Below are 20,532 nucleotides of genomic sequence, written 5' to 3'. Positions count from 1 at the left end.
TTCAAGTGTGTTCCTGCTGTTGGTTCCTGAGTCTTTGTTGACAGCGTCTGAAACACATGAATATGTAATGAGGCCGTCTTGTCTCTGAGCTCAGATCAGCTGTCCCACAAGTGTCAGCTCTCAGCGAGAGGAAGAGGAAGAGGAGGAGCTCGTCAGATCAGCTCTCACTGCAGCGTTTACAACAGCTTCAGTGTGACATCAGTTCAGTGTCGTGACGGAGCGGACCTCTAAACACTGAGCTGCTCCAGACTAAAGTAAATGTCAGTGAACAGTTTACACATGAAGTCTGTTCATCAGCTGCTGTTTCACCTCAGACGTCATGAAACATCCTCAGACCTGAACAACTGATCTGTTCATTTAAGCTCTGATTTTTAACCTTTACTTCAACATGTTGATCTCAAAAACCATCTCAGTGGAGTTTAACATCTCCTCTCTCAGGCTTCTCTCTGGAGCTCTAGTAACAACAGGTCAGTCAGCCAATCAGAGGAGAGGATCTGAGCCTCTCTTCTGATTGGCTTACTGTTTTCTGAGTGATCCAATAAAAATACAGCAGATTTCAGGTAAACACTCACAGAAACCAAATCTGGCAAAGGTTAGATGGTGGCTCCAGATGGGCGGGGCCTGGGGCGGTGACTGCTTTTTTGTGACATCACAAAGTTCCAGAAGTCCTGACGGCTGGTTTTAAGGCTCAGTTTCTGAATACAGGCTGTGTGCATTTCTCTGTGGACTGAGGCTTTGATACTTTCACAGTATTAATATAGAACCTAGACCTTTAGACTGGATGGAGCTCTAAAATCTCTTCTGGACTTTTACAAATTGATGTTGTTCAAACCAAAAAGTCTTAAAAAATGAAGACAAATGACAGAACAAAATAAACTCCATGTGCTTGTGGTGTTTACAGTTAACATTTCATTGTCTTCAAACCAGATCCCAGACTGACCAGCAGCGGGGGGGTTGACGGTTCGATCGCTTCTGTATGCACACTCTGACCTGGGGGAGGACACTTCATCACTTGTATAGATTATGAAACAGTGGGCACACATGCATAAATCCCCACCATCCTGTGACAGTCCTGTGAGCGCCCCCTATTGGCTGCTGGAGATCCTGAGGTCATCGACGCATAAAAATAAACTCAGTGTTCAGGGTGAAAGTTAACAACAAAAACACAACAAACCAATGACAGACTGTGATAAAACGAGCTCTTTTATTATGTTTTATTATAATAATTCAGATTTTTTGGTATTTTTTTAATATATATATATATATATATATATATATATATATATAGGCTTATTTTACAATTGAGACCATAACAAACATTGATTTAACATCAGTTTGTAAAAAAAAAAAAAAAGTGCTTCCTTTTTCCTCGCTGACACAAATCGATTTTAAAAAATCTTTCAACAGAGCCACGATGAGCAGATCAACAAGAGGTCAAAGGTCATCTCAGAGGATCAGAAGGCACTGTGTGTGTGTGTGTGTGTGAGAGAGAGAGAGAGAGAGAGAGTGATGATACAGTGGAAAAGAGGAAAAGACGTGTTGCATAGAGAAACCCTTTTCACATTTTGCTTTTGTTTTTTTCTTGAGACAAATAAATACACGTATGACGAGCGAGGTGTGTTCTCTTTTTCTTTTCAGATCAGTACCCATGCGTGTGTCCAAGACAACACTGTGCTTCATTTGACGACAAATAGTGCATACAACAGAGCTGCTCTCCTGTCGCTGTCCTGTGGAAACCACACATCTCCGTGTGCAGAGTTTACTCCACAGACAAGCTCAGCAGAAACATTTTTCAACACTTTTTTAAAAACACATGATTGTGAGCGTTGAACCAAAATGTTGCAGCAGGTTTGGAGACACCTGGTTTCCACAGGACGGTGACGTGATGAAGCAGGTACCACAGTTTCAATTCCAGTCTGTGTGTATGTGAGTTTTTCACTTTGGTATTAGGGCTGCACGATAACTCGATTCTTATCATTCATACAGATGATAACCTTGTGTTTCCACAACATCACCTTTTAGGGAACTACAAGAGAAGACCCGCCTTGTTTTTGAGCGGGAAGGTGAAGCAGTGCAAAGATCCAAAATGCTTTAACTGGTGGTTTGACAGCATGAAAAACAACAGAAGTGGATGCACAAGGTTTACACCTGACAGGACCATTATGGAGACGTCAGGCTGGTTCAGTTTTCATGTCTCAGTGAATTAAACCTGCAGATACTTGACTTTTGACTTTTTTTTTTTTTTTTAATTGTCAGATTTTTCTGTCTCTTAAAACATTTTAACTGACAGGGATGAAGATGAGATGAACTTTCTATCATGTGATCACTGGTGCACATATGATGCTATTTCTATTATCATGCCATCGCCCACTCGTGCCATCAGACAGAGCTCGTACCAGAGCGGGCCAGCAGCCCTGCACCGTTCATGTGGAGAAAAACTGAGCATAGATGCATGCATTACTGTCTCTGCGGGAAGAAAATAAACACACATACATACATACATACACTTGAGCCTATATAAAAGCAGTGTGCACTTTGCACTCTAAAGAGACAAATTCTAGTTTATCAGGAGAAGATATGGAGACGGTAACTTGTATAAAACAAACAGAAATAATTAAGGAAAAACATGCACAACAGGCTGATTTGGGATCATCACCACCATGCCCTACCTTAGCTGCTCTGATATGTGAGTTGAGTGTGTCTGTGTCACACAGTCTGTACGGAAATAAGGCACAAAAACAACCAGTCCTCTGTTGTGTGGATCTGCAGGGGGAACGAGCTTATTGGCTTTTGCACAAAAGTTTAAAAAGGCACATGAACACTGCAAAAGATACAAGTCTGAGCAAGTCTCTTAGTCTTTGGCTGAGTGAATTGATCAAGTCTCTTCTTCTCAGGACAAGTGGGAAATAATCAGCCGGTCAGATGAATTCACCTGTAGCCAATAACAACTTCATTTCAAGACTTTTCTAGACTCAGGTGTCATTTTCTGATCTGACACTAGTTTCTAAAATTCCTCTGACAGCAGGTTCAGTCATCTGGATCTCACCAAACTGGCTGCAAAGGTTTTTTATTCTGAAGTCTGCAGATTTCTGCACTTGTTTTAAGAGAAAATCAGAGTTGAGTTTCTCAGTAAAAGACCAACAGATTCGTTCAGACAGTTGTGTTCGCAGTGAACACCTCAGCTGCCTCAGTCTCCTCACAGCTCTCAGTCCGTCCGTACGCATGAAGAGTTGTGGAACCATAATGTGTATAAATCCAGCAGTATAGCAGTCCACCTCCAGCCCGGTTCCAGTCCGGTCCCACTCGGGTTCAGTAGTCTCTCAGCTGCCCATGGGTTTGAAGGATCCGTCCGGCAGCTGTCTGAAGATCCCCCGTAACGTGTCCAGCTCCCGGGTCAGGTGCTCCACCCTCCGCCTCAGTCTCTCGTTGTCGGTGGTCAGCTCCACCACCTTCTGCTGCGTCTCCAGGTTGCGCATCTTGGCCTTGTCTCTGCTCTTGCGCACGGCCACGTTGTTGCGCTCACGCCTCAGCCGGTACTCCGGGCTGCTCTTGTCTACGTGCTTCTTGGGTTTCCCGCCTCCCCGCTGCTGGTCCAGCAGCTTCAGGCCGCCCTGCTGCGGGTGCTGGTGGTGGTGGTGGTGCTGGTGCTGGTGCGGGCTGGGCACCGGGGTCGGCGGAGGAGTGGGGTGGCCCGGCTGGAGGTGCATGGTGGTCTGCGCGCAGTGCGCTATCTGGTACTGGAGGTGCGGCATCTGCGGCTGCGGCTGCGGCTGCTGCTGGGAATGCTGGGAGTACTGCTGGGAATGAGGGTGCGGGTGGTGGTAGTTGGGGGGCATGCCCGGGTTCAGGTCCTCGTCGTCCCGGGGCTCCTGCTTGATGGCCACCGGTCGGATGCGCGGCTCGTAGAGCGGCTCCAGCTTGGACTCCATGTAGTTGGACATGTAGAGCTGCTGGGGCCCCGGGCCGCACGGCACCGAGTCGTACTCTCCGTTCATGATCTTGAGCTTGTCCTGCCGGGAGCTGTGGTGGAACAGGTCGGCCAAGAAGTCGTCGTTGAAAGCCGACGGGTCGATGTAGGCGCTCAGGTCGATGGAGGTTTCGTTGTCTCCGATCTCACCGCCGAGGTCTGTGTAGCCGGAGGAGGGCTGCTGGCCGTGGGTCAGGCTGCTCATCAGGGGCCGGGGCGCGACCTCGTACAGGTTTGAGAGCTCCATGGAGAATCTAAACCCGGGCAGGCATGGTGATGAGCTCCGGGAATCCAGTTTGGTAAAGGCAGCTCCTGTGTCGGGTCCTCAGGTGAGAGGGGGGGTGTTAACCTGCAGACATGCACCGAGCGGGCACTGGAGCTCGGTGACCGTGTAACAGGTCTGGGTTTCAGGGCAGAGGAGCGGAGTGAAGCGGTTGGAAGCAGCGGGGTGTCGGTCTGATTCCTCCGGCTCAGTAAACTCTGAGCTGTCAAACTGCGGTTATATAGCAGGAGGGAGTGGGCGGGCGCACACACACACACACACACACACACACACACACACACAGTCCAGGGATTTAACCCACTGTCACTGCACAAAACGTTTTCGGAGGCAAACTAGAATAAATGTTAATTATAGCCTGTGTTCAGCCCCATTCAGCGAACTCCGTGTAGAAATCATTTTGACCAAACTAATTTCACTACTTTAATGATACAGGACATGATGCATAAAAGTTCATCTCAGCAAGAGCCAGTCTACAATTCGGCTGAAAACCAAAACTTGCGGGTTTTGAGTTAAAGCGTCAGACTTGACTCCAGATGAAAACTTATGGTACACAATAAAAGCTGTTAAATTTAGGTTATGATACTAAATATTAACTTTATTGTAAAATACGTGCATTTCTATCTAGAATAAAGGAGAGGCGACATTAAACGGCCAGATTTCCGAAAGGAGTTTTGTATTATCTCCGCAGCAGCCGTGAGTGAGGAGCTCCCGCGGGCAGCGCTCAGTCAGGACATGTGCAGGTCCATGGGCTGATCTGAGCCGCAGGCAGAGCTCACACGGTGCAGCGTTCAGCCTGCAGAGGTCACAGACTTCGTCTTAGGACATAATCACAGCCTGTCATCAGTGATCCTGCTAAACCTCTTTTTCTAATCAATTATTCATGAGACAAAATAACAATAAATGGACTGGAGCGTGTTTCTTTCTTTCATATTCATGAAGTGAAATTTCACATTTTTAATGCAACACGTGTAAAACATAGCGACTCCTCGCAGCAGACACTGTGATTTAGTCTGAGTGACCAGACTCCTGGTGTGTGTGTGTGTGTGTGTGTGTGTGTGTGTGCGTGTGTGTGTGTGTTAGTGTGTGTGTGTGTGTGTGTGTGTGTGTGTGTGTGTGTGTGTGTGTGTGTTTAAACTCTTTTCCCGCCATTCCCCCCGTGCTTTTATATGAAGACATGGTTTAGTGACTATAAGTGAATGATCCTCCCTGTGAGCCGCACACACAGACACGGAGCCGGGGTCCCTGCAGGGGTAACAGGGGTAACAGGGGTAAGAAGGTTCATGTCAGGGCTGTGAGGTTACTCAGGATAAAGTGAGCGACACTGAACAAACGGACTGGAGCGCCCTCTGTCGACTGAACCCGGAGGCTCCGGGCCTGGTGTGTGTGGGGCCCTTCTCCCTGATCTGTGGGCAGTTATTTAATCATTTCCGCTTAAGTTCATTCAGTTTCTTACATGTTTCATACCCCCCCCCCCCCTTGATTATTTAAGAAAGTGTGTTCACATACAGCAGCGTGCAGACTGGGATCAGTTTTTAATGATGTGCATTGAGGATGTTCGAGGGGTCCTTGAGGGGCTTCTAGGGTTCACTTGAGAAGTTTCAAGGGAAGTTGTGGACTCGTCCCTGAATTTTAAAGTTTAGTGTTGATGGAAACTTTTGTACCACAATTTGCCTCTTTTGGAACTTCAAGTCAGGAGAAAGATGTTCAATTGATCCTTGAGGAGTATTTATCAATTTTGGAAAGGTTCCATGGTCCTTGAGAAGGTTCAAAATATCACCTTGGAAGTTCCAGAATTTTAGGGGTTGCCTAAGACATTTTCAGGGATCCTGATGGAGGTTCCAAGGTTCCTTGAAATGTTCCAGCAGGTTCAAGTGAAGCTCACGTAAGCATTGAGGAAATTCAAGGTATCACTGGGAATGTTCCAGGGATCTACAAGGAGGTTGTGCAGAGTCCTTGAGGTCCTTGAGCAGGTTCTTTTGGGTTTGCAGGAGGAAAGGAGGTTTTTGAGGAAGTTGGCTCATGGTTTAATTTAAGACGTTGTGTGGATCTTTGAGAAGGTTCAAGAGTTCCTGGAGAAACCTCAGGTGGTCCTGGAAGATGTTCTCAGTGTCAGTAAGTTCAAGGAAATTCAAAAGGTCATTGAGAACATTCCAGGGATCTAGGGGCAGATTACAGTGGTCCTGGAGGAAGTTTAAGGGTCCTTGAGGAAATTTTTAGAGTTTTGTACAAAATACAAAACAAAAACTGAGAAACAACTGAGAACTGATAAAAAGTGAAAAAGAGTCAGAGAGAAAATATCAACACAACAGAACCTGTCCACCTGTCTGTCTCTCTACCTGTCTGTCTGTCTGTCTCTCTACCTGTCTGTCTCTCTACCTGTCCACCTGTCTGTCTCTCTACCTGTCTGTCTGTCTGTGTCTCTACCTGTCTGTCTGTCTGTGTCTCTACCTGTCTGTCTCTCTACCTGTCTGTCTGTCTGTGTCTCTACTTGTCTGTCTGTCTGTCTGTGTCTCTACCTGTCTGTCTCTCTACCTGTCTGTCTGTCTGTCTCTCTACCTGTCTGTCTGTCTGTGTCTCTACCTGTCTGTCTGTCTGTCTGTGTCTCTACCTGTCTGTCTCTCTACCTGTCTGTCTGTCTGTCTCTCTACCTGTCTGTCTGTCTGTGTCTCTACTTGTCTGTCTCTCTACCTGTCTGTCTGTCTGTGTCTCTACCTGTCTGTCTGTCTGTCTGTGTCTCTACCTGTCTGTCTCTCTACCTGTCTGTCTGTCTGTGTCTCTACTTGTCTGTCTCTCTACCTGTCTGTCTGTCTCTGTCTGTCTCTCTACCTGCCTGTGTCTCTACCTGTCTGTCTGTCTGTCTGTGTCTGTCTGTCTCTCTACCTGCCTGTGTCTCTACCTGTCTGTCTGTCTCTCTAACTCTGTCTGTCTCCCTCCCTCTGTCTGTCTCTCTACCTCTGTCTCTCTGCCTCTGTCTGTCTCCCTCCCTCTGTCTGTCTCTCTGCCTCTGTCTCCCTCCCTCTGTCTGTCTCTCTGCCTCTGTCTCTCTGCCTCTGTGTCCCTCCCTCTGTCTGTCTCTCTGCCTCTGTCTCTCTGCCTCTGTCTCCCTCCCTCTGTCTGTCTCTCTGCCTCTGTCTCTCTGCCTCTGTCTCCCTCCCTCTGTCTGTCTCTCTGCCTCTGTCTCCCTCCCTCTGTCTGTCTCTCTGCCTCTGTCTCCCTCCCTCTGTCTGTCTCCCTACCTCTGTCTCTCTGCCTCTGTCTCTCTGCCTCTGTCTCCTTCCCTCTGTCTGTCTCTCTGCCTCTGTCTCCCTCCCTCTGTCTGTCTCCCTGCCTCTGTCTCTCTGCCGCTGTCTGTCTCCCTCCCTCTGTCTGTCTCTCTGTCTCTGTCTCCCAGCCTCTGTCTGTCTCCCTCCCTCTGTCTGTCTCTCTGCCTCTGTCTCTCTACCTCTGTCTCCCTCCCTCTGTCTGTCTCCCTGCCTCTGTCTCTCTGCCGCTGTCTGTCTCCCTCCCTCTGTCTGTCTCTCTACCTCTGTCTCCCTGCCTCTGTCTGTCTCCCTCCCTCTGTCTGTCTCTCTGCCTCTGTCTCCTTCCCTCTGTCTGTCTCTCTGCCTCTGTCTCCCTCCCTCTGTCTGTCTCTCTACCTCTGTCTCCCTCCCTCTGTCTGTCTCCCTGCCTCTGTCTCTCTGCCGCTGTCTGTCTCCCTCCCTCTGTCTGTCTCTCTGCCTCTGTCTCTCTACGCCATTTCCTGCACAAAATAAAATCAGAGTCCAGACATAAGCTGTGACACATTCGGTACATACTGTACTTCACAGTGTTGGTAGAGACAGAGTTTGACTTGGCACACAGTGAGAGCAGATGACTCAGACAGGGTGTGTTGGACATGTTGACCTTTAACCTCTCTGACTGGTTGTACAGTATTGAACAAACTGATCCCACAGCAGCGTACTGACACTTCACTCAGGCTCCGTTCATTCTACTGACTTTATTTTACTCTGTCACTTTATCCTGTGTTGAAGACACGGATGACACTCGTGGTGTGTTCACTGACCTCTGTTTCTGGCCTTTTGATACATTTGCAGCTGTAACAAAGTTTTACACATGCATTTTACACAGGGTCATGGGGATGACTCAGGAGGAGAAAATGTCACTGTGAAGTCATCAGGGTTGTCTGAGGCTACAGATGTCTGACAGGTGTTATAAATGGGGGTGTTGAGTATGGACGTCGATACAAGCGGCTGTTACTAGTTGAACTACATACGCTGACACTGTTCTGAACTCCAAGCACACATCAGATATAGGTTTACACAACTATCGCCAGCCAAGCTAACTAGCTGCTAGCTACTTTTTTTCTCAAATATAAAAAAATAAAATAACTAAAAGTGGAACAGAGACAAAAGAGAAAACCAGAACTGTGACTTTAATTTACCATTTGCTGAGTGATATACACAGTTCAATACTGTTAACACACTACAGCACAGTACACTGCACGTCAGGCAGAGGATCCACCCAACTGAAGAGGACCACAAGAACACACACACACACACACACACATTTTTGTCATTGTTGCCAAACTGGTTCTGGAGCAATGAGCATAACATTCACAGGTTATTGTTTTTTGTTTGTTTTTTTTTTCCTGTGTTCGTGTTTGACTGACAGTTACATTGATCAATGAGAAAGCACTGAAGATGGAGTTGGTTCTGTTTAAAAGTCTGTTTCTAGAAGAGGAGGGCGCTTCCCTGGTGGACGTAGTATCCAGTGGATGAGGAGGGAGCAGCAGGGTCTGAGGAAGAGGAGGCAGCGATGATGACTCCATCCACAGTTCACTTGACTGTGGATGACAAGAGGACAAGATCAGCTGATCCTGGAATTCTTGAGAAGGGATGATAGTAATAGCAAAAATAACCATATTCTGGAAAAATACAGGAGGAAAAATGGTCATAAATTGTGGGGATTTAAGTTTTCACTTGAAAAAACCAAAACAGTACTGTGACTGGAAAGAGTGGTGGAGGAGTGGTTTGAATGAACATATTAACAAAATAAACATAGAGTGTAAAAAGACAGTTACTGTGTTAGACTACGGGTGTATCACTGATGGTTCAGCAGCAAAAACATCACTGAAGAAGCTGGAGGTGATGCAAGCTCAAGCTCTGACACTCCTGTGTCCTCTCCTCAGGTTGAGGTGGTGACACGATGACGTTGTGAGGAGCAGGTCTGGAGGATGAGATGCCCGGGGAGGAGCAGAAAAGAGGAGGTTACATAGAGGGTTGAGTTCAGGTGTGAACTTTTTTGACAAACTGCAGCAGAACCCTGACTCTGTCCTGGCAGCAGTTGTTTGTCTGAGTGCAAGTTGTTCCTTAGACCTGCAGTATTTGCTTGAGATCATTACAGCCTTACCATCACTGACGTCATTCACATCTCACAGTGGGGAGGACACAGTTAATCAGATATGAAACTGTACGGATTAAAAATATTAATATTTTCATAACAATTAGGTGGATACCAGATCATAGAGGGATGAAGGGAAATGAAACTGTGGATTCATCAGTAAAATAGGCTCTGAAACATGAGGAGATCACTGATGTTTCACTTAGTAAAACTGAAGCAAAAGGAATAGTTAAAAGTAAAGAGCTGCAGCACAGACAGAAAACACAGAATGACACCTTTTCATACACAACAGTGAGAAGTGGGCGCAGTGAGGAGGGGAGCATCATAACAAAGCCCGAGGCTGGGACATAACCAGAGTCCCTGAGGATTATGAGTGCTGTCAAAAAGTGGAATCAGTGGAGCGTGTAAAAAGTACTCTGGACAACAAGAAACAGGAACCTCAGAGGAACATTAGCAGAATGTTTCACGTTCTCTGTAAATCCAAAAGTCAAAGTTTCAGTTATATTTATATGATGTCATCATTGTGGAGTAATTTAATGTTTTTACATGTTTAATGGAGGAGCTGGTGTCAGTGCACCACTTACACAGCTGTTATAACATGAACATGATAATATCTTGGCACATTTACATTCACATGCTATTTAACTAAATTCAAAAATATTTGAATATCACAACATTGTTTTGACTTGTTTGTGACATATGTGTGTATAATAAGTTTTAAGAGTTCCCTCTTCATGTCATCATGCTGGTAATACTTCACCTTTCAGTTCCCAAACTGTTTTTTCTTTAAAATAAAGCATCTTAGGTAGATTCTTTAAACAGCAGGGTGACAGGTTATCAGTTCAGAGGTGATGGCAGTGGTAGTGTAAACATAAACCGGTATAATTAGTAGTTTCGGGATGTTTAAATCTCGTTTTACAGAGATTAAGTCACATTTATTAACTACTTTGACTAACCTCACATTACATAAACAAAACCAGCAGCCCTCTCCTATTGGTCAGATAAGATGTCAATCATAGGGTGCATTGCATCACTCTGCCACACACTCACCTGTGATTGGTCAAGCGCTCGCTTCGCTGCCTCCTCCTGGCCTCTGATTGGCTGAGCCTGGACATTGCCGTACAAGGTAAAGGAGATTTCGCAATCTGCTCCTCTCCATGTTCCAAACAAAAACACTCACAGCTCTGACTGACGGAATTAAACTCCTACTTTCTGCCTGAACTTTTCCCGTTTTGACGGATGGTTGACTCCACCGCCGCCCTGTGAAGGTAAGCTGTGTTTTAAACTGTTCCTGGGTCCGAAAAAAAGCGCTAACAGTGACGTTAGGGCTGGTTAGCATCAGAAGCTAACTAGCTGGCTAGCTGCCCGGCTGAACGGGTTTTTTTAGAACAAAGTGAAGATGTAGTTTCGTTTGTGTTTACAGCCAAACTAGACTCATGTCTACGTATGTATTCAATGTGTGGAGGCTCAATGTTACGACCTAATACAGTGAATCATCTGTTGGCTGCTTCGAGTGAACAAAAAGTTGTTAAAAGTGTTCGGGAATTCAAAATTCACGGACTTGTTTCGGTTCGTCAGCCGCGGATGGGTGTTTGTCGTGTTTTTATGTTTGTCAACCCGTATTAAAGTCACCTAAAGACTGAGATTTGTGCTTAGCCCCGCATGACTCCGGAGTTCCCCTCTTTCGGCACAAAGACAGCCGACGATGATGCAACAGCAGGCAACAGCCGGAGCTCCGCTGGTTTCACCCGGAGCGTTTTTCCCTGCGCACAGCTGACTGGCTGCATGGCAACGTGCCGACCAATCAGAGCAGCGCTGATAATTGCCGTGCGGAACAAAAATCCAACCAATTATCCCGTCAGATGTCCGCTGCCGCTCTCTGAGACCGGGGGGAGTTGGTGGAGGTGGGTGTTTGAGAGCAGCAGCACCGGGAGTAGTGGGGGGGCGGGGGGGGTGAACCCTCCTGACTGATGGATTGAGGTCAGCTGAGAATCTGCAAAGCTGACTGCAGATGTGCAAGATGGGATTTCATTGGTTCCTTCACAGGTCTGACAAGTAGAGAAAGCTGGAGATGGTTGGGGTGTGATTCAGTTTTCTGTTTGTATCTAAACACCTGAACAGGTTCTGAAGCTGCCATGATGTGGTCATTAATCAATTCAATCAAGGGTTTAAGTAATTAAGTGAGTTCTGAGTTCCTCAGACCCATCTTCTCACTCATGAGGATTTGATCCTTTCTTCATCTAATGTAATTGCAAGCTGAATATCTTTGGGCTGTTTGACTGAAATTTTATAGATCAAGTGATTAATAAAATAATTAACCCTGTAATGCCCGACCCCAGAAATAATGGACAGAAAATTCTGATTTCTTGAATCTGGAACCTTTATTGGCCCTTTCACAAAATTTACAAAAAATTATTTGCATATAGGTTTTTCCAAATTTTATACATGATTTTACTACATACTAAAATGCAAAAAATTATGTAATTATAACTTGCTTCAACAGATTAAGTGTTCATGTTAGAATATTACTAAAAATTTCAAAGAAAATGTCACTGGAAAATCGTAAAAATTGCAATTTTCTTTACCTTGATCCAGTGAGTTGGGAACTATCTGAAGATGGCCAACCTGGATTGTCCCATGTACTGTGTTTGAATTGTTGTAGTGATAAAGGATCCACCAGGGGTTGGAAGACAAGTATCAGATTGGATACAAGAGGGTTTTGAGTGAAGTTTTTACCATGAGGTGATGCAATAGGTCTCAGAAATGCTTGTATCAAATTTGATGCATTTGGCATTATAGGGTTAAGAAGATAAACAGCAGATTCATTGATTAAAAATAAGTGAGTTGCTGTCCTGTATATTTCATGATCACGGGTTACGATAGAGATCTGGGAATACTGTAATTGTTCTGTGTGTGAATAATGTTGAAAATATAAACTGGTGCAGGGGGGTATGCACAGGCTTCCAGCCAAACCCAGAGGCAGGGTTGTCTCTGTAAAAAGAACCTGACTCAATGTCATCCAGGAAGATGCTGCCCTGGCAGTGAAACCACATGCACACATTCCTGGTGCATTACTTTGTGACCTGGACGCTGTGTTTGTGCTGTTTACCTCACGATCAGCAGAAGATGAAGTGGCTGTTCCTGTGATAACAGTGACAGTGTTCTGGTGTCTGATAGAGCTTGAGACTTAAAGGTGTTCCCTGGGGGAAATGGGGGTGGGGGTTGGGATTTTGGTCTCTATACAACTGCTGATATAGGGGGATTTATATTCATAATTAACAGGGAGCGGCTCCTCTTCCATGGAACCTGCCATGTTGCACCTCCATGAGTCTACAGTAGCCCACAATGGACAAACCAAACACTGGCCCTAGAGAGGGCAACACAGGTTCTCCTAGATGCCTGGAAAGGGATGAGTGGGGTGGGGTACTCAGTTAGTTGAAATCCTCAACCTCGCCACTAGATGCCACTAAATCCTACATACTGGTCCTTTAACGGTGAATCTGCTGGTTGTTATTATTGGGGCGACAACACAAAGGGTTGTGATTCGTCAGTAAACTTGTTCCTGTCTTGTCCTCCAGGCTCTCTTCAGGTGAACGAGCTTATCTTCTTCTTCCTGTTACTGTTTCATCTCTACACCTGAGGAGACTCTGGTTGGACATCAGCACCTGCAGGCAGCACATCCAAATGAGCCGGCCGTCGCAGCCGAAACTAACCACAACTGACCACAACGGCGTGAGCGTCATCCAGAGCCAGGCCCACGCCTCCTCCTCCTCTCTGCCGGCGGCTGTAGCCGGACTGCAGCAGGTCCCTCAGCTCGTACCCGCCAACTCTTCAGCCGGAGGTGGCAAGGCCCTCCCCCCCAGCAAGATGAAGAAGCCTCCAGCAGACAAGGACAGCGAGGAGTACCGCCAGCGGCGCGAACGCAACAACCTGGCGGTGAAGAAGAGCCGCATGCGCAGCAAGCAGAAGGCGATGGACACGCAGCAGCGCGTCAATGAGCTGAAGGAGGAGAACGAGCGGCTGGAGGCCAAGATCAAACTGCTGAGCAAAGAGCTGAGCGTGCTCAAAGACCTCTTCCTGGAACACGCCCACAACCTGGCCGACAATGTGCAGCCGCCGGCAGGCGCAGAGGGCTCCAGCCCCGCCCCCAATAATGCCTCCACCAATGGGCAGTGAGGCGGGGCCACAGGGATGTTTGGTATCTGCAGCTTTTCTGGAAACTTTGGAAATATGGCGTCACATCTTCTTCACGGCTTTTCTTTGGTTATCTCCTCATATTTAACTTCCCAGCTACACATTTATTTGGAAACATCATACAGTTCTATTAACATAGTATTGTATGATTATTATTTTTTAATTTATTGAAATCAGTTTTGACTAAAAGATTTCTAAAGTGAAAACCAGTTACAGCTTGTGTTGATTGGATGGTAACTTTTCAGATTCACTTTCATTCAGACTCTGTCCTGGAAAAGTTTTTGGAATTTGAAGGTGAACCTGATCCACCAGAACAGACAGGATTGACGGTCATGTTGTGTTATTGGTTGACAGATGTGAGGAGATGTGAACTCCAGTAAGAACTCACCTGCAATGAATCAAAGAAACTGGACCCGAACACGTTTCCTGTGCTTCCTTGTCCTGTTGGCGGGACGTGGACGCCGCTGGACGAGATGTTGGACTGACTCTCTGCAGCTCCTCAGCTGCAGAATGATGGAAATTCTTCATTTCCCTTTTTTAGGATGTATATTTTCTTCTGTCATTCTACAAAGAGTTTTTGAAAAATGTCTAGTTAACAGAACCTAATGAGAGAATTTCTAAGGTTGTATGTACGTTCACTACATGTTGAAGTTTTAAGGACAATTCTGGTTTTTAAAGCCCAGTTCTTTTCAGAATGATTCATGTTATTTTAAGACTAAGAGTATAAATACTTCAGATTGATTTTTTTGATACTCCTTTAATGAGGGTAAACCTATATATACAAAAAGCAGCAGTTTGTCCTTAAGCAGGTGGTTTTATCAACAGAATGGAGTCGCACACTTTTAATGTTAATGTGGAGTCTGTTCTGCAGAGAGATGGAGGATGTTTGATCTACAGCCTGGGTCACACTGTCATATATGTGGCGGATGCACCTGCAGGTGAACTCACCTGTCACTGAACACGAGACAGTCCACTGAGGTCGAGGGAGTGTGAGTCAAACAGGAGTCCTGGAAAACCTGGAATACTTAATTCCATCTTTCCAATGACAGGAGCAGAACGTCCTGTTTTTCCTTAAGACCTGATGATGAAGTTGACAGGAGACACAGGACATCAGACAGTTCGGTCACTAAGGTCTTAGTGCAACAGTTTAACTGACTTTAAGTGATTCATTAAGTGTAAGACAAAGATAAGGAGAAAACCTGAAGCAGAAGACTTAACGTTGTTTTGTGCAACTGTTTTATTTTAAGGAAATCTTACCCAAAGGTGTTTTGTGCCCTGGTTTTTGCAGGAACACCACACTGAGCTGTGATTGGCCTTCTGATCACAGTTTCTGATCAACTGTCAAACAGTCAACCAATCAGATCCACAACATTTATTGATTTAGTCCCAGCTGATATTTTTTTAGTTTCACTGGACTTCACTGTGTGAAAATACAAATTTACTGTGACTAAATCCTCTGGACCAATGACAGCTGCAACCAGCAGCTACTTCTAGCTTTTAAAGCGTCAAAGAAAATCAGACCAAACGTCCACGTTCAGTTTGTGATGGTGCTGGAACCAGATGTTTTTCCTCGTCACTGACGGATCCACCGGCCGCAGATGTGACAGTCAGACCCAGGCTGTGTTTAAAGAGAGAGATCTGCTGCAGTCACCTCTGAGCTGCGACCCTGCCCGCTCCTCCGCCCCCCCACTTCCACCTGGCAGAGAGTCCTGGTCCAGACAGGTGTGTGTCTGTGTGTGTCTGTGGTGCTGGGTGGACCCAGACGCCTCAGCTGTATCAGACACTTCAGATGAGCCGCAGCTTTAATTAAATCCCCTTTTAAACCGGGCCGGGTCGTTAGCCGTCTGCTAATGAGGTCTGAGCAGATCTCGACAGGCCCCCGCCGCAGCCCCCGCCCTGTCAGCACGCTGTGAGGGGGTGGGCGGGGCCATGGCATGTTGTTATCAGGCTTTGTAATTATGTGAGCTTTGTGCGGGTGTGGATCTGTCTTCAGCTCCCTGCAGGAATGTTGTTATGCGTCTGAGTCTGCTGCTCCTGAGCCGCCCAGCTCAGCGCTCCCACGACGGCCCCGTCAGGTCGCGGCGCCGCAGACGGCTCGGATCACGATGTCGAGCTCACACTGATATCATGATTGAGCTTCGTGTCTGTCCTCAGTGAGGTTTTTAAATCCACTCGGTGTAGAAGTGCAGTGAGTCGTAGCTTTAAGGAGGTAAATGATGAAAACAGATGTTTGTTCTGTCGCTCGTAACCTGCTCAGATGTTCTTAAACTGACTCCAACAGTTAGAGTCTGACTCAGTGAGGTGAACCTCTGACAGTTGTGTGTCTTGTTTACATAGTTTGAACTCGTCAGAAACTTGACGTAACGTTGTGGGAACATTTCCCGCTCGCTGGGTGAGCCTCATGGAGCACAGCCTTCATCTTTTCCACTTTTCTATCATTAGTTTTTCTACACATTTCTTCAAACAGCAGCATGTTTATAGATAAATCTTTGCATGGGGGGGGCACAAAAAGAAATGTTGAGTTTGGAAAAAGATTCTGTTGTTGTCTGTAAAATAACCTGATGTGTTGGGATGTTTGTCGTTCTGCTTTGGTCTGAATGTTGCTGGGCAGCATTTCTCTGTCACTGTCACTCAGCTTTTTTATATCACAGGAGCCGGGGGGAACATGCATTGTAAATTAAAATTGAGTATAAAAGTTGAACCATTGTGTTTGTTTTTCATATTAAATGTGTGTTCAGTTAACGTCACTGCACAACACAGTGGAGAGTTCAGTCATATTCCAGAGATCTCAGATGTGTCAGCCTGAACGTTTGAGCTTGAATACGTCATGTTTTGACTTTAAAGCTTCATGAAGTGACGTGAAAACTGGACATTTTCTCCATTAATGTCCTTCATTTGTAACTGAAGGGAGGACTTTAAAAGCCCAGTGTTATCAAAACTGAGATTTCCACATCCTTCTTCATTATAAAACAGCTCTAGTCACCACCTCAGCCAATCAGAAGAGAGACTCAGAGCCTTCTTAAAACCACAGATATATCTTCACTACACTTCAGATGAAACACAGAAGAAGTTAAAATATGGACCTTTAGTAAAATTACTTTTAACCATAATTAGTTATTATAACTATAACTTAAATCATAGTTACAACTTCTAACTTCTTTGTTAAAAGTGATTTATCAGGAACTGAGTTCATGTGTAATTCATATGTTTTTAGGATCAGTGGTTTAGCTCAGTTTCTCTGTGATTATATAAAAGTTGTTTTCTTACACGTTTTTCTCCTCCACACATTGAATGGATTCTTGTTTTTATTCATTTATTTCAGTCCCTTCTTTATTTAAGATAATGAGTGGGTTTAAAAGTGTTAGAAAAACTCAGCATGTTTAACTTCTTGTTAAATCCCATTCAGGTTGATCTTCAGACCTGACAACAGTTTGTACTGAGGGTCCAAACATGATTTTCAATAAGCAGAGTTTAAGGTTCAGACGTTCTTCTGTCTGACTCGTTTATTTCCCTCTTCATCACTCTGCTCTTATCTTGTTATTTATCCTTTTATTGTTTTCCCTGATCATTGCAGTGGTGAGGAGAGTGAGCTAACAAGGTGGGAATCCATCCGTCATGTTTCTGCTTGGTGTGAGCCAAAGGTCGGTCCTCCCCCCACCTCTATCAGCCCACAGAGGGGGGAGGGAGGGGTCGGCTCGTACCACACTGTCATGTCCCGGAGCGACCGGAGACTCCTCCCTCCGTCCAGGACAGCGCATCTACATCAGGCCAGGGCCTGCAGGGAGAGAGGGAGGACATCCATCAGTTCAGGTCCTAAACTCTGTGTAGGACTGAAAAGTTTTTTACTTCGTTTGAAATTTCATTTTATTTATTTATAAAGAAACACACAAATTAAAGCTCCAAATTTTAACTTCCTCTTTGTTTTATCTGAAGTGTTGATCTCCATCAGAAGATATATTTGTGGTTTAAAGAACCAAAAACCATCTCAGTGTAGTTTCACATCTCCTCTCTCAGGCTTCTCTCTGGAGCTCTAGTAACAACAGGTCAGTCAACCAATCAGAAGAGAGGGCAGTGACTACTTTGTTGTGACATCACAAAGTTCCAGAAGTCCTGACGGCTGGTTTTAAGGCTCAGTTTCTGAATACAGGCTGTGTGCATTTCTCTGTGGACTGAGGCTTTGATACTTTCACAGTATTAATATAGAACCTAGACCTGCTTTATAATCACAAACACATGGACATCCACCTTTAGACTGGGTGGAGCTTTAAGGTGGCCTTCAAAATAATGTCCCATCAATAATGAAGTTCTTCCCTAAAGAACTGAGTTGAAGTGAGATATCCTCCACTTCTCTCTGCACCATCAGACCTCTTCTAAAGGTTAAGGTTTTCTGATTGTTTAAATGAGCTGTGTGTGTGTGTGTGTGTGTGTGTGTGTGTGTGTGTGTGTGTGTGTGTGTGTGTGTGTGTGTGTGTGTATGTGTTCCTATCCTGATCATCAGGGTTTCTCCCTTTTTCACAGATGTATCTGCTGTGATTGAACAAAATGCTGCTGGGGCGTCCCACTGTTTCCTGCTGACATCACTTTATCTGGATGAATCAGATCACTGCTGTTGTATCATGATTTATTTCACACTGCTCCAAGGACCATAAACTCATTTAACAAAGGCTTCATTAATTACAGCTGATGACAAACTGGAAACAAGAAAGATTCATTGTCAGGATCGAATGAAAACATGAGGAATAAAAATAAAACGTTACAGGAATTAAATGAAAGAAGGTTGAACTGAAACAGGACAAGGATCCTCCCTGAGGAGGTTTTATGGGTCCTTAACTTCCTCAGCTGCTGAATCTCTTCAAGGCTTGCTAGAACATTCAAGAACCCAGAACTTGTTCAAGGATCCTCAAAACTCCCTCAGAACCCCCAAACTTCCTTAAGGGCTCATAGAACCTTCTCAAGGATCCTTGAGCCTCCTCACTGACCCTGTGAACCTCCCCACAGATTATTGAAAAATCCTCAGTGACCCTTTCAGGGAGCCATAGAAGCTCCTCAAGGACCAGCAGAATCTTCTCAAGGATCCACAAGGAGTCCTTCAGCCCTCTATACCTCCTGACCTCTTGAATCCTCTTAAGGACCCATAAAACCTTCTGAAGAGGCCCCTAAACCTCCTCAAGGACCCCAAACACTTCTTCAGTGACCTCCCAACCAATCCCTCAAGTATGTTCTCAAGTACCTTAAGAGCCTTTCAATTCAATTCAATTCAATTCAATTTTAATTCAATTTTGTATAGCGCCAAATCATAATATACATTATCTCAAGGCTCTTTACAGGGTAAGGTCAAGACCTTACTTTGTTACAGAATAAACCCAACAGTTCCCACAAAGAGCAAGCGCTTGGTGACAGGGGGGAGGAAAAACTCCCTTTAACAGGAAGAAACCTCCAACAGAACCGGGCTCAGGGTGGGGGGGTCTGCCTCGACCGGTTGGGTTTAGGAGAAGATAGAAAGAGGGGGAGGGGGAGGAGAGGGGAGAGAAGAGAGAGAGAGAGAGACCAGGAACAGCTGTGTAGGTAATGGTGTTATCAATAATAATGATGACAGGTAACAGTGGTTAATAGTAAAGATGAGTAGTGGTGGATCTGGGTCCTGCTGCTCCCGAGGCAGAGAGACCTGCAGAATGAGGACAGAGAGAGGGAGAGAGAGGAGAAGCACAAACTACGGGAGAGAAGAAAAATACAAAGTTAATGGCATGAAGTCATCGAGAGAGAGAGGGGGAGAGAGACAGAAATAGAGAGAGAGCGCCCAGTGCATCATGGGAATCCCCCAGCAGTCTAGCTCTATAGCAACATAACTAAGGGATGGGTCAGGACAGTGGCCTCTCTAGGAGCCTCTCAGGTTCCCCAAGCACACTTCCTCAAGCACCCCCAGGACTTGTTCAGTGACCCACTGAATTTCCATGGGGGCTGCTAGAACCTCCTCAAGGATCCTGTAAAATCCTCACAGAACAAAAATCACTAAGAACCTGGTCAGCTACATAAAACCTTGTTAAGGTATGGAGGTCTCCTCAGGGACCCTCTGAATCTCCATAAGGGCCACTACAACCTTCGCTGGGACCTCCTCAAGGACCCACCCTGTTAATCCCTGAAACTTCCAAAGTGACTTTCTCAGTGACCCCACAAACCCTCTCAAGGACTGCTAGAATGTTCTCAAGGGTCCCTGGAAGGAGAATGTCTCCTGAAGTCGTTTCCTGTGCTGGAGTTTCTCTCTGGAACAAGTTTCAAGTCTCTCCAGGCTGATTTTCAAGGTGAAATAAAGAGCAGAGATGTGAGAGGATGAAGTTGGAGGAGGAGGATGAGGAGAGGTTGTCATGGTAACAGCTGCTGTCAAGTCCCTTGGAGCTGAAGTGGTCTCTGAACAAACAGGAAGCGGCTGGATGGTAAACACGGAGCCACACTACAGCAAACAGTGATGACTTCCCTCTCTCCCTCTCTCTCTCTATCTCTCTCTCCTTCAGTAATAATGATTCATATAATCACAGTAGTTTATTTGCTGTAATGAAGGCGGGGCTCAGTGTGTTTAAGCTCCTCCCCTTCCTGCAGCTTCAGAGCAGCTGGAAACCAGAGCGGCTCAGTGAACTGTCTATAACAACAGATGCAGACCTAAGCCCCCGGTCTGCATCCAGACATGGTCCAGACCTAGACCAGGTTTATA

The 20,532-nt window shown here is 45.7% G+C and overlaps 2 protein-coding genes and 1 long non-coding RNA gene across 3 annotated transcripts; 1 reads left to right on the top strand and 2 right to left on the bottom strand.

Moving 5' to 3' along the window:
• Positions 1 to 1,182: 1,182 nt before the first annotated feature.
• Positions 1,183 to 4,456, bottom strand: cebpa (CCAAT enhancer binding protein alpha). The gene has a single exon (XM_071489909.1). The coding sequence runs from the start codon at positions 4,212 to 4,214 to the stop codon at positions 3,321 to 3,323; it is 894 nt and encodes a 297-aa protein (XP_071346010.1). The 5' UTR covers positions 4,215 to 4,456; the 3' UTR covers positions 1,183 to 3,320.
• Positions 4,457 to 8,647: 4,191 nt separating this feature from the next.
• Positions 8,648 to 10,821, bottom strand: LOC139628318 (uncharacterized). The gene is made up of 3 exons (XR_011692748.1): positions 10,683 to 10,821; positions 9,313 to 9,458; positions 8,648 to 9,075 (listed from the first exon to the last, which is right to left on the bottom strand). It is a non-coding gene; the product is annotated as an uncharacterized lncRNA (long non-coding RNA).
• Positions 10,761 to 16,527, top strand: cebpg (CCAAT enhancer binding protein gamma). The gene is made up of 2 exons (XM_071489908.1): positions 10,761 to 10,900; positions 13,211 to 16,527. The coding sequence occupies exon 2, from the start codon at positions 13,317 to 13,319 to the stop codon at positions 13,806 to 13,808; it is 492 nt and encodes a 163-aa protein (XP_071346009.1). The 5' UTR covers positions 10,761 to 10,900; positions 13,211 to 13,316; the 3' UTR covers positions 13,809 to 16,527.
• Positions 16,528 to 20,532: the final 4,005 nt, after the last annotated feature.

Source organism: Trachinotus anak, unplaced genomic scaffold, assembly GCF_046630095.1.
Source record: "Trachinotus anak isolate AG129_WGS33_773 ecotype Australia unplaced genomic scaffold, CSIRO_AGI_Tana_v1 ptg000011l, whole genome shotgun sequence".
In the NCBI taxonomy this organism is placed as follows: domain Eukaryota; kingdom Metazoa; phylum Chordata; class Actinopteri; order Carangiformes; family Carangidae; genus Trachinotus; species Trachinotus anak.
Note: the sequence above shows the minus strand (reverse complement) of the source record. Positions and strands in the feature narration are given on the sequence as shown.